At 41.8% G+C, this 14,566-nt stretch overlaps 1 protein-coding gene across 2 annotated transcripts in view; it reads right to left on the minus strand.

The window, feature by feature from the left end:
• Nucleotides 1-1,137: 1,137 nt before the first annotated feature.
• Nucleotides 1,138-14,566, minus strand: part of LOC111863064 (dipeptidyl peptidase 3) — a 25,950-nt gene continuing 12,521 nt past the window's right edge. For both annotated transcript variants that reach the window (XM_023849030.2, XM_023849029.1), the window contains 11 exons: nt 13,952-14,179; nt 13,290-13,427; nt 12,381-12,524; nt 9,765-9,895; nt 7,680-7,933; nt 6,201-6,463; nt 5,915-6,039; nt 5,490-5,613; nt 4,445-4,615; nt 3,937-4,102; nt 1,138-1,342 (listed from right to left, as the gene is read on the minus strand). In XM_023849030.2, the coding sequence (XP_023704798.1) occupies nt 1,209-1,342; nt 3,937-4,102; nt 4,445-4,615; nt 5,490-5,613; nt 5,915-6,039; nt 6,201-6,463; nt 7,680-7,933; nt 9,765-9,895; nt 12,381-12,524; nt 13,290-13,427; nt 13,952-14,179 (1,878 nt within the window). In that variant the 3' untranslated portion in view covers nt 1,138-1,208. The remainder of the gene's footprint in view (nt 1,343-3,936; nt 4,103-4,444; nt 4,616-5,489; nt 5,614-5,914; nt 6,040-6,200; nt 6,464-7,679; nt 7,934-9,764; nt 9,896-12,380; nt 12,525-13,289; nt 13,428-13,951; nt 14,180-14,566) is intronic.

Genomic DNA, 14,566 nt, shown 5'->3' on the forward strand with positions numbered 1-14,566 from the left:
ATTCACTGCTGAAATACTAAACAACCTGCTTCCATGGCCGAGATACAGGGCGCCCATATTATAAGGTAAGGTTATAAAACCACCATTTAAGATCATTTTAGTGAAAGTTTCATGTTCCTATCTCATAGAATTTAAGAACAATGATGAATAAATAATTTTCGAGCAAAATTTAAATGGCCGGCTGAATATATTACCGCAGGAGCCGCGGCCGCGGAATTTAAATGACCACGTCAAAGGGTTAATTTTACAGTACAGAGAAAGCTTACCCTGACATACAAACCACAAGAATTACTTGACTTTCTTGCTGTGCACCCACCGTGATAGAACACAGTATTTACCAGTTTCATCCATACGAGCACTTTCTGACTGCTGTGACTCCAGACACCACAAGCCAAAACATGATTCAGAATGTTACAAACCACCAACAAGAGCAAACACGTGAAACAGAACTCTGAAGTGCATCTTCCACAGAGTCCCGTTTTGAAGAGAGAGTGAGGCTACAGACCAGGATAAAGGGGGACTGGGAGGACCAGGGCTGGTAAACAGGCATCATGTGCCTCAGATGCCACTCCAGATCCAAGGAAAAGGAGATGAGGAAGGAAGGTGAGATAATAAGACCAGAAGAGCTGGACTAGTTCTGTGAATGGCTCGGTCCCTCAGTGACAATCATCTTTCTCTTGTGCACTAGTCCTCACTCTGCAGGTGGAACACAGCTTCAGGAATACAGAAAGTATACAAAAATTGAGGAATGAGTCACAGAATTCATGATGCAGTACCAGAATTGGATAAGAAAAGAAGAGACCATTGGAAAGACCAAGAATAAGGAAGAAAATGAGGTTTTAGATTTGAAATGTGGAACAGGAAGACAGCAATGGAAATTTTTGAGCAACAGTTCATCCAGAACATTATGTTGCAATGAGAGAAGATCCTTTTGTCACATAAACATTCATCAGGACATGGCAAGCAGGTTATCTTTGAGCTTATCACAAATGTCCATGTACGCCATGAACTGGAATTGTGACAATGTCTGATGCCTGTACTTACAGAGGCATTATGCAAATCTGTTATATATTCAACCCACAAGCATCATGACAATGTCACTGGTATTATATTTACTTTTAACACTACCGGCAGTTGTAAAATTTAGTATACATTTATTGAATTTTATGAATGTTATAACTTGCTGTTCTGGCACAACTCTTTCATGTTCAGAAGTATTTCTGATCCTTCTCCCACAACTCCTCTAGGATAACATAGATGTCAGATGACTGGAAACGGTCTATCCAGGACTGAATGAGCCCCTCGTGTGTGGCATCATACATCTTGAGACTGACCTCACTCCCTGCAACATTGAACGATAATAAATCTATGACAGGTGGCATGTGGAAGATGATACCTTCACAGCAGCACAAGGAATATGTTAATGGAAATCTGTACAAATATGGCCAAGAATGACAGTGGTCAGAAGGAAACTTACTCAATAAATGTCATGTATAACATGTTTTGTAACATTTATTTATTTTTTCATTTGTTTGTTTGCAGTGAGAAATTAATTTCTCTCTTCAGACATTTAGCATACTGCAGGGCCATCTTGCACTCACAGTCACCTTCTATTCAGTCAACTACAGCGTACACTTTATTGCAGTGTGGACAAGTTCTGAGACTGATTTAATATCTTGGCTTGGGTAAATGGTGTCAATTCTAGGAAAAGGTGTTCTAAATACAGGACATTTTACGGCTCGCCTGTGTCACTGACATTAGTTCGCTCGACCTCCGCTAGGTGGCAGGGTGCAACAGAAAACCCATGTTAATTGTCAGTTGTGGATTTGTGCTGTAAGAAGAATGAAAGTTCAGTTTGAACAGGGAGTTAACATCAAATTTTGTGTGAAGCTGGGCAAGACAGCGACAGACATTGCAGCTTCTGTGTGATGTCTACAGCGATGAAGCTTTATCTCATGCATAAGTGTCTCCCGATTTTTGTCAGGCAGGGTGTTGTTGGAGGATGGCACAAGATCAGGCCAATCTTCAAGTTCCCTGAATGAAGACAATATGGTATACATTAGAGACATGGTACAGGAAGACCATTAAAGCGCGGATGTTAGCTGATGCCCTGAATATCATCGACCTGCCACCAAATTCTTGGGTAAATGAAAAGTCAATGCCAGGCTAGTCTCACGCACGCGCACGCACACACACACACACACACACTCACTCAGGAACAAAAGGAGGGGGCGAGCTTCAGTTTGTGCTGATTTATTACATGAGGCACAGAACAATTCCATGTTCGTCAACAGTAAAAATGCCGAGGATGAATCATGGTGTTTCAAGTAGACCCTCATACGAAGAGGCAAAGCACCGAATGACGGTCAACGGGTTCTCCAGCGTCAAAGAACGTGAGGTGGCAGCCATCAAAAACAAAGACGATAATCTCCAGGGATATTGTTCATCATGAATTTGTTCTGCAAGGGCAAACTGTCAACCAAGAATTTTACATCTCCATACTCAGGCGTATGACCAAGGCACTTCAACATAATCATCCTGACTTATGGACATCTGGACTTTCTTGCATGACAATGTGAGACCACACACAGCTCTAAGTGTCAACATATTTCTCGCTAAACACAGTGTTACTGTGCTTCAACATTCCCCGTACTCCCCTGACCTCTCTTCATGCGATTTTCTTCTCTTTCCATGACCGAAAAAACGCTAAAAGGATGGTGACATAAGAATATAGAAGCTATTCAAGCGACTGAGACAACAGAGCTCACAGCCATTCCTAAAAAGGCATTCACCAGCTGCTTCCGGGACTTGCCAAAACACTGGCGATGGTGTATTGACTGTGGAGGGGACTACTTTGAAGGGGACAAGAACCATTAGTTAATAAGTTGAATTTTGTATTGTTTACAGACTCAGTCTCAAAACTTTATGGACAAATTATAAGAGTGAAAAAAATTGGTCTACAGGAGAAAATTCATGTTCTCATCTTGACTGAAAAAATTTCCCAATTTTTGCCTTGAACTGAAAGTCATTCTTGCACATGCCTGTTATATACCTCTCAGTTGCTATACCCTATCATAGTTCACAGAGTCACCCGATGTTTACCTCTTATTTCAATGAACACTACACCAAAAACTTCCAAATACGTAAACGCTGTATGCCTTAATGGGATATATAGTTTATGACACATATACAATTTCCCAACAACTTTTAGTGTTGATATCTGATACCAAATTTCATCAAAATCTGTCTATCAATTTCTGGGACAGAATACATCTAAGCTGTAAAATTTGTGGCAGATCAGTGGGTCCATGGATACAAGCAAGTTCTGCTGTTTCTCACTTTAGCTTCTCGTCTTGCTAAGTTCCAGTCACACAAGCAAGAAGCGAACACACTACTGTTACAGCTAATGCCTCTTCCCAATTCAAAGGCAGCAACATCTATGAGGGGAGCTCTGAACTGACATTCATCATACAATATTTTACTTTCATCAGGGGAGGAAAAAGAAATCTGTGTTTTAGAATCAGCAATGGGACATTACTGCTCTCAAACCACAGACTCCAGGTCACTAGACCCCCACAAACATTAAGTGCTACTGAGCATTTCACCTATCCTTACAGCATTCACACTCATTTACCTCCATTCCAGTTTAGTCTGGTGACAGACAGGCATGCTGTCATTCACTGACCTACAGAAATCAAATTCATCCTTCCATAGACTGCTACCTCAATCCCAGACATGTATACAAAAATAAGTCATAAATCCTTGCATTTATGTAAGAGAAAAATCTGACTCTGGAAGCCACTAGACTTCAGTTCAACTAACATCAAAGAGGCATTTAAGTCAGTGCATACAATCTCGTGTAATGGAATCGTTCAATTAAGACTAATCTTTCTGGAGCAAGATGGAGCCCACAAGTACAAAGAAAACCTTCCACACCTTCACTGAGAATAGTGTTGCCTTGCACGAACATCTTGCGTGGCTGTTTGTGTGCCATCACAATGTCTCTCCACTTGCCCCATGGGTGTGGACCATCATCAGGCACCTCCGAGTACTTGTCATACATAGTCTGTGCAGCTGCAACATCTCCGGTCGACTTATATACCTTTATCAACACACACAGCACATCAACCCACAATCCAGACACAAAATAAGGTTAATTTGTAACCTGTACATCATATTTAATCTTATGAGCCAATGGAGGGGAAATAGTGGTGAGAGTTGAGGGTGACTGTAAGTACTACCTGATGATGGCCAAAAATAGTGGCCAATACATGCTGTAAACTGTATAGTTATCCTTGACTTACACAAATATTGTGACACCGAAAAAAATATTTTACACACAATATGACTTCTCACTAGATATCAGCCACTTGGCAGGATAATTCAACACCATTAAATACACAATAAATTGGAAAGCTACTTCAATAAGAATCATTAATGTCACCTGTAATTTAAGTAGGAAGTCACTGATGGCGCTCCTGCCTACAGAAGCAATCTTGTTTCTGTCCACCTTCAACAGCAGGTCCTTTCCCTCCACAGTTTCAGTGACAGTCACAAAGTCACCTCCTGCGTCTAAAAGTACACGCAGGATGACATACCTTGCTTGCGCATGTGCCTGCCACAACCAAACAGCAGTGTTAAACAGTACTGTAAATAAGTGTTAAAACTCCAACACTCTACTACAGCACAATGTGTCCACACTTTGGCGCACAAAAGCATATAAAAATGATAGGATATGGGCAGGCTTAGGGGGCGCATGGTAGTGTAATTGGTTGAGGCACTACGCTACAAGCCGGAAGGTCGCAGGTTCAAGTCCTGATGAGGTCATTGGATTTTTTTCAATTGACCTAATTCTTCCAGGCACACTATGGCCCTGGGGTCAACTCAGCCTCTAACAGAAATGAGTACCAGGAATATTCTTGGGGGTAAAGGGCGACCAGCACGTAAGGCTGACAACCTTGTCACCAACTATGAGCCGACTGACTAGAAAATGTGGGAACCTCAACATCTCACAATCCTATGGACCTCCACGGCCTGTTACATGGATAGCTTTACTTTACTTTATGGGCAGGCTTACGTCAGTAGGTCAGCATTTTGTTAACAGAGTGTATTTATGGGGTTTGTTTGATTCCAGAATAAACAATAACTGTTTCTCTGAACACCATGAAGCAACTGATTAAGGTAAAAGTGAAGGTGTCCCTGTGGTCAGCAAAGCATCACATCACAAAGACGTGCTGGAGGTGAGATATATACTGACACATTATTAACCTCAGTACTTGATGGAACCGAGTGATTAGCTTCATACTGTGGCTGCTGTATCCCCAGGACAGGAAGACAGGTGGGTTTCAGAGCCATCTGGGGGATGCAGAGAAGAGAAATCTCTCTGCCCCTGATTGAAACTAAACCTACTCCCCAGTCATCCAGCCCAGTCACTGCACAGACTGAAGTCCCCAGTTCCTAAGTGACTGACAAGGCGGGGGGGGGGGGACNTGAAGCCAAACCTTGGTGGAAGGCTGGTACATCTCCAAGGCTTTGCCAACTGCCTGGTACAGCAGGGCCAGCCAGTTCACATATGTGACATCCTCAGCCTCTTGCCCCTCAAGCCCAAAAATGCTGGAACAGAATATGTGCAGAGCAATAGTTCATCATGACTTATACGACATTACATATAGAACTGTAAGCCTGTTTCTGTATATGGTGCAGAAGCTTGGGCAGGCAGTACAGCCAGAATGTTATAAAGTCACATATGAGAAACAAAGACATGAAACATAATGTAAAGGTAAAAGTACCACTAGAAAACTGTGCCAGATTAAGGACAGCATACACCCATATGAATGGATACACCTGGGACCTGAGTTTCAAAAACGAAGATTCTGAGAAAATGACCAAGGTAATATACAACAGCATTCCCCACCTCAAGACATCCTTGTTCAAGCTGAGGAAGAGTCCCACACATTCAGCTCGACACTCCTCATATGATGAGCTTATTGTTGTGAACTTGGAGTCATAACTGTCACCATCTTCATACCACAATTTGATCTATAAAGATACACACAAATAATGAAGCTGTCTACCATTGATATGCTTCATCTGGGATCAACATTCCTCCTTTACTGTCATCTCTCCACTACCAACAACATTCTCATGCAATCTGTACCTAATTTTACATATGTCAGACATAACTGAACCAGATCACTCACTGGTTCGCCATCCAAGGGGTTGGTGAGCTTCGCTGGATCAAAGTTGAAATGTCCATCCTTGTGTTTGCGCAATAGCTTCCCACTGCCGTGGCCCAGCAATTCATGCAGGCCAACTTGCAATTCTAATGCCTGCACCCTGTATTTTGTCAGCAAGTCCTTATCCTCCTCTGAAAGGAAGGACATCACACTCTGCTTGTACTGGGCTGGGATCACATTCCCCAGTGACACATTTTTGAAGCCCTCATTTTGACGAATTTCATCATCTGTACAGAAGGTATTAATTGGTAAATAAGTAAGAGTGCAAAATGATCAAGCATGTGACCCAACTAAACAAGCAACAAAACTGGAATGGGTCTTAAAAAACAGCCGTAATCTTAATAAAGTACTCCATGGCAGCAGATTATTTTCTTGTAAGCATGGAGCTTAACCTGTGCCTGTCACTCTCTACGTCCACGCCTGCACCTCTGCACAAAGAGTATGTCAATACCTGAAACTCTGTGCAACAACAAAAAGCTGTTCTGAAGCAGCTACAACTCTTGTTGGGAATGGTCTCTGTACCCTAATTCCTTCCATATCACCTATCCAGTTGTTTGTGAACTATGGGAAATATGTAGACCATGGTCTCCTGGAATGTGATATCCCATAAACAGTATTTCTTTTTGTGTCAAAACATATAACTGATCTCAATTGTCTGTCACTATGGTCAAAATAGCTGTCAACTTTACATCGTGAGAAACTGACCTCTATTCTGTTTCACGACTGTAATTTGTGGAAGTGCAGACCTAACATGACACCATGGGCTTCCTCTCAAGCATTCCCCTTCAAATGAAATTTTAGATTTCATGGGACCTCATGGGGTGACCTTTCCTTCTTAACTATTTATCAACTTGCATCTACAAGGAAATGTTGGTAACATCCCACAATCACAACATTACTTCGGAGAGAACAACTTAAACTAGGGTGAGAAACCTAGAGAATATCAAAATGGGGTGTGATCATAATCCCCACCGATGCTGTCTCCGCCTTATAGTGGTGGTGGGGTTTGAGTGCTCCTGAGACCCTGAGAGATTTGCCGGCGGGAGTTTAGCTACTGGTAGGGTCACCCATGCCAGATAGGTCAAGGGGTAGGAGCCAGATGAAGAGGGATATCCTGGTCCTCCAGGTTTGGGGTTGGGCACAAGGCTAACAGCCTCACATCATAAAAACTAAATTGTTCACAAACCAGATAATCAGCCTTGAATGGATGGATTATAGAGAAGAATGGAGGCAGACTGTTCAAGAAGCCAAACTTCACCCTGAGCTGTAGGGCCAAGGGGAAGAAATAAAGGTGTCTTAATAATTAACTAAGTTTAATTCCATGTGTTCGCAACACTTACAGCATGATATGCCCAAATTACTCATGCACCTCATTTTATAAACATGCATTCAGTCACAGCATGCAGGACATGTGTGATGTATGTCAGGTTTCTGCAGACTCACAGTTTGGGATGTTGATCCCTGCAGGAATGTCACTACCAGCGTACGTCAGGACATCAAGCGAGGTGAAGTCCGGGAGTAGGAACTTGTCTATCTCAAAGCCTCTGGGCCAAGGGAGCTCTGGTAGTAATGCCTCAGCCTGATCTACCAACTTAGCAAACTTCGCAGACATCTCCTTGTTCACCACGGCCACAAAACCCTCAAACTCACCACGCATGCCTGCTGGGTCTCGGTATGTCTCAATGAAGCCAATGTATCTACAGACATATCAACTACAATTTTACTGCGTACTAAGCCCTAAGAGCTGAATGTTCAGTTCAGTGCTTGGCAAGTACACGTCTAGTTGCTGTTAACATCACACAACAACTTCCATAACTTGATTCCTCTCCTTTCAAGAAACAAGAATAAAAACAGTTTCCAGTAAATTTGCGTGTGTTCAATTTCAATCTGAGCTTGAAAGTTTCATATCATCCATCATATATATGATATAGGTTGGTTATGATGTGTAAGATTCTCAACCAGTGCCCAACACAATAATCTATTGACAAATGAACTAACTCCAGAAATCACCAGCTGCTCAGCTACTCATGAATTACCCAAAATTTTATGGAACCTGCAGGTTCTTTACCGTGTTCACAAAAGTCCACCACAGGTCCCTATCCTACGAGCAATCAATCCAGTCCACACCAACCTGTCCTATTTTCTAATATCCCCTTTTAGCCTATTTTCCATATTCTGCAAAAATAAATGGAGTCTTATGAGATCACCCTGCTGTATGTATGCCCAAGAAAAATGCCAGCCAAAATTACAGTTATGATTATTTTAATTTTTACACACTGAGGCAGCATATGAGAAGATAAAAGCTTCTGAACTAAATGGCAGCAGGCATTACCAGAATTTAATCCTCGTGAATAAAATTTTGATTTGATACCACCTTTCCCCAGTATTTGAACTTTGCCACATTTTCAAAAGGATCTATTATCTGCCTTTATGTTATGATTTTCCCAACATTCTGTTGACAAGACATCAACATCTACTCAGCTTTCTTTGCGTTTACCAACCTCCTTCCTAGTTATCACTAGAGCTTCTGTATTTTTATTTATGGTGTTTATGTTATCATCTGATACATTTATATTACCAGCCAAGACCAGAAGCTGATGTGTCCCATTTAATTTCATTTAAATCTGGTTTTACTGGACCTTCCTAATGGCATATTCTGAAGCAAATTTAAAAAGTAGTGGAGATAGTGCATCTCCTTGCTTTAGACCACTTTGAACAGAAAAAAAAATCAAATGTTTACCTAAATGGACTTTACTATATGCTACATCTAAACACATTTTAATCCGGCTAACTAGTCGTAGTTTCATGGGTAACCCAGACTCTACAAGAATATTATATGATACTTCCCTCCTAACTGAACCAAGGGCTTTCTGCTACAACTGATAATTACATCTAACAAATTCAGTGTTGGCAATTTTCAACACACAAATGTTAGCTATCATACATTTATATATATATTCCATAATTTTCCCACCTACACTCACTTACTTCAATCTGTACAGTGACTGGTTACAGGTTGCGGAATGATGATTCATATAATGCCAGCGTCTGCAGTGCCACATTTACCATGCAGGCTGACATTAATGGCACTTAAAATGTCCAGGTACAGATTATAACAGCCTGAAACTTATAAAAGGGTCATTCTTATTTACAACACAGCATAATGTGTGGTGGTTGGGGGGGGGGGGGNTCCAACTCTACCAAAAGACAAAACTTCAGGAATCTGAAAAATACCAGAGCTCACGTTCTTGTGGTTTGGAGCCCATACTAAGCTATAGGTTTCCTGTCACCCATCTCTCTAATGACCATTCTGTCACTGCACTTAACAGACTTTACCCTGTGGGTACCTACACCTCTAAAACGGATTCTGCACCCTTGCCCAGGTGGCAGAGGTGAGACAGGTTATTACAGATCACACCTGGAGGCACAAGACAACAGCAACCAACAGAACAACATGGCTGCTACACGTCTCTCTATTTGCTACATGAGTTGCTTCACTGTCAGTTCTTGCTGAGGATATGAACTCACGTCTCAACCACAGGGCCCTTGTTCTTGATCCAGAAACGGGAGCCATCTTTGTGGTCACTCAGTGTGCCACGTGTGAAGCTCTGAATGTAATGCTCCAGCATCTTCCTCTCCAAGTCATTCATAGCATGATCCTGCAACAGATGGCATCCTCAAATACCAGTCTTTTCTTCAATAGTTCTGTGAAGATTGTAAAATAAAATTGCAAACCATATAAAATATATGTGGGCTGTAATACCATCTAAACAATGCGTTCAGCCACATGAAATAGAGCATGCAGATACGAAGGGGGACCCAAAAATAACCGGAAACGACCTGTTGCGCGCGCATGCTTTGTAGTTACGAGTTGTGCTGCTAGGTGTTGTTAGCTGGGGGTCTCCCGCGACTATTAGTGAGCTGGCGTCAGTCTGAGTTAAGTGGTTTGTCTGTGGTGCTCTGTTGTGTGCGTTCCTGTTTCAACCCTTTGGCAATTAGTGAGATGGCCGACCAGAAGGAACAAAGAGTGTGCGTGAAATTTTGCTTTCTGTTAGGGAAAACTGCACTTCACTCTTCAAGTTGCGGCAAACATTCACGCGGTTTTCTCTTTGGTCATCTCCGAGCAAGCGAGGAACAAATTTTGCAGACACCCATCTCATGTGCAAACCCTCGGTTAAAATTCGCTGGACCGTGCTCCATGAGATGTTTGTTTCCTCAGAAAGTTGGTCAATGGTCTTTCGACGATCTTCATCAATTTCACTCACACTCTTTGTTCCTTCTGGTCGGCCATCTCACTAATCGCCAAAGGGCTGAAACAGGAACGCACACAACAGAGCACCATAGACAAACCACTTAACTCAGACTGACGCCAGCTCAATAACAGTCGCGGGAAACCCCCAGCTAACACCACCTAGCAGCACAACTCGTAACTACACAGCAATTTGTACTACTACAATTTGGGAACAATGATAACAGATCAAATCTATCTTGAAAAAGCGAGATTTAATGGCCGTGGTGATTCGTTGCGCTGACCATGCGACACCCTCTATCTGCTAAAGTTGGCACTAACTTCACCGACAAGAGGCGGTTGCTTGGTCGGTACAGTCTACTTGTGGACTGAAACCAGAGTTTTTTTTTTACAAATCGAAACCTGATTCAGGAGGAAATTAAAGAGGAGATTAACTCTGGTAATGCTTGCTACCATTTAGTCCAGAACAATCTGTCTTCTTGTCTGCTGTCTAAAAACATTAAAATTAGAATATACAAAACTATAATTTTATCAATGATTCTGTATGGGTGTGAAACTTGAGGGTATCTGAGAGTAGTGCTGAAGAGAATATTTGGACCGAAGAGAGATGAAGTGACAGGAGATTGGAGGAAACTGCATAATGAGGCACTTCATAACTTGTATTCTCTTCTCCAAGTATAATTAGAATGATAAAGTTACAGAGGATGAGAGGACCAGGGCATGTTAGAAAACAAAGATGTAGCTGGGTGGACAATATTAAAATGGATCTTAGAGAAACAGCATGGGATGGGATGGACTGACCTGGCTCAGGATACGGACCAGTGTAGGGCTCTCATGAACATGGTAATGAACCTTCGGGTTCCATAAAATGTTGGAAAGTTCTTGAGTAGCCGCACAATTGGTGGCTTCTCAAGAAGGGCTCAGCTCTGTAAATGATCATTATTGTGGCTATATTGTGTCAATGATAGGAGGAATAATGAGTGTGGAGCAATTCATGTAATGAGAACTGGCAGGGGGAATCAAAGCCTGCCTCAGTCCCGCTTTATCCATCACAAATCCCAAATGAACTGATCTGGGAATGAACTCATACCACCACACAATGTGAAGCCAGTAACAGCATGAGGTATGGCATGCGTGGTAAAATTAGAGTTCTGTATATTTTATTCTACATGTTTTCATGTAGCAACAGATAAACAGAAGAGTCTGAATTAAATGCCAGCATGAATTTCTGACTTGAGACTGCTCTTACTTTCTTTGTAAATGCAACCTGGTATCCAGCACTGCTTTGTTACTGTTTGTTCCCAGATGTTTGGGCTTTGCCAGATTTTCAAGGGATCTGTTAGCTGTCTTTATGTTATGGTTTTGTTCTAGATTCTGGTGATGAGACATCAAGTTAGTTCCTCTGCCTTTGCTTCTACATTATCCTCCTTACCATAATTTAAACATAGCTTTATTTCATTTACGGTCCAAGTCAACAAGTTCTCGTAATCAAGTACATGAGACTTGGGAAGTTAAAATGTATATTAACACCAATTTGTAAAAAGACAGCCCACTGAGACAAACAATTATTCACTTACTTCTCCTAATTTCCTTAGGATAAAATGGTTGGAGCACCAAGATGACACTCACGTGGAAGTGATTCCCTGGTTAAGAATGCATGGAATTATATTCTCAAATCTTCTTTACACTATTAGGCATGGCACAGATACCTATATCTTTAGCTACAGGAAGGGAGTGTTCAGGGTACCAATATTTTTTATCTCCGTTTTCAGATCAATGTCATCCTTGGCTTTCAGTAGAAACTACTAGCTCTGCTGTTATTTCTATTTCACACTACAGACTACATCAAGAGCCAATTCATTTCCAAATCTTGCCAGTGTTGCACTGCCTTTTACCTTCGCTTTAGCCAAATCTTGCACAACAAGCGCCAGAAGTCTGGAACAGTCCCCTCGTGTGATTCGGAATCTGCAACTCATGCAGTCAACATCCTTCTGCGTAACATCTGGGTCACTCCCTGTCTCAACTGACGCGAGTCGTATCTGCAAAGCACATTTTGTTTTCATGTGATATATATTTGCAAATTCTTAAACTGAAATTTAATTTTATAAAGTGTCATGTGACATGCCTATACAAAAACAGTTATAAACTAAAATACACACACTTCATTAATATTTACAATTTCTCTTCAAAAGTCTACTGATTACTACTACCCACAATAAGATTTATATCTTCCTGACACCAACCTCAAGATATTACTATAGCACATACAATCACACACAGTAGAAATGTGAACTGTATCATGTACGACTTTGGCTTTCATGATATACCAAGGATGTTGAAGCTCTGTCAATGTCTCAGCAAATGCTGCAGTTGCCATCTCCAGGGAGGTTTTGCAAACTCTTCTATAGAGCTGGCAATTGGCAGTGGGTTGGAGGTAAAGCCATGAATGGATGAAACTAATGAGTGGGTTGCCATCCTAAGCAGTGTATTCCAAAACCGAAGTCATACATTACACTACAGCCATAACCTAAGGACAAGAATACTGTATCCACTGAGTTCTCCTTCGCGTGTCTTTTTCTTACTTCCTGTAATGAACAGCCAGCTTATAGCACGTGTCAGGCATTGCCACATTTTAGAAACAGGAGAAATCTGCACAGTAATCTAGTTGGCATAATACCACAGCATTCTGATTACCCAAGGAAAACATGGCTGCTGGCCCTCACTACGACTACACTGCCAGTAAACAAGCTGTCTTGCCCTGTGATGAAGTGGCACTCAGTGTGTTCCTACTGCAGAACGTGTACCTCATATGTGGGAACTCCATCCTCCACAGTCTTGAACACCCGACTATTGTAGGCCTCCATGCTCTGGTGTTTCAGGAACTGTGTCACCAGGTTGGCATCCTCCAGGGTGCAGTTACTAGAGAAGTATGTTGTTGTACCCTGTGTCATGAAGCTCCACAATCAGAACAGGACAACCATAACATAAAGTAAACAGGAAACTGACTACATCTCTAGACATGAACATGTGACAGTGAGTTTTCAATTATGTAATTAAGCATCAAAAACTACAAGCAATTATCCTACAAAGATCAAGTTTGGTCCCCCCCTCACCAGTATTCTTAAAAATGCATTTTTCACAAGTTTTAGTATTTTAAAAATGTAATGAAATGTTCAAGTACTCCTAACATTGAATGGTGTTGTGCTAGAGTCTGCTATCTTAGCTAGCTTTGAGTGTAATAATAAGTAACACAAATGCTTATGGCTTAACACACCCAAAGAAGTCTACAAAGCGGGTAGTGGGACTGAACAGTCTGAGTGAGTGCCTGACACTTAGGTTATTTCATGATGCTGTTTTCAACTGGAGAACTCATAATACACAGATGGTGTGGAACGAAGAGGTGACAGACGATGATGGCCTTATGCAGAGGAGCAGGAAGACACTGGCCTCTCGACCTGGGTCACACCTTGTCATGGAATCCAAGACACTTCACGCCCTCCTTCAGCAAATAGATGGCATCCTTGCAACGGTCCCACAGAGACTGCATAACTTTGGGTTCCCTGTGATACGCCTCACTGCATTTGATGACCACTTCAAACTTGGCAGCTGGTAGATTTGGGACAAACTTGCTGTCACCAAAACCCTTGTAGTTCCCGGCATTGGTGAAGATACCTGATGTGTATACCAGGAGTGCCTATAACATATAAAGATTGTGTTATCAAAATTTCCACGTTTTCTTAACCCGTTGCCGTGGTTCGTCGTGTATGTTTCGTCAGGGATTTAAATCGTCTGGGGGGGTTCGACGTGTATGTTTCGTCCAGCTGCACACGTATGTTATAACGCCCATAATAATTGATGGTTTTGCTGTAGATTGTTAGATTTTTCACTGGCCTGTTGTCAGGAGGACTGTATTTAATGACACACGCGTTTAAGAGCGCTAAGTCGTCGTTACATATGCCTGTCTTGCAGCAACGTTCCTGTGGCTATTGCGAGCTGTTTCTGTTATGAATGATGTGTTTTCTTTGCTCCGAAGCTATAAACACCAGAGACTGATATGTGCTGGTGTTTATAATATCATATT

The sequence above is a fragment of the Cryptotermes secundus genome, unplaced genomic scaffold (assembly GCF_002891405.2).
Source record: "Cryptotermes secundus unplaced genomic scaffold, Csec_1.0 scaffold1777, whole genome shotgun sequence".
NCBI classification, from domain to species: domain Eukaryota; kingdom Metazoa; phylum Arthropoda; class Insecta; order Blattodea; family Kalotermitidae; genus Cryptotermes; species Cryptotermes secundus.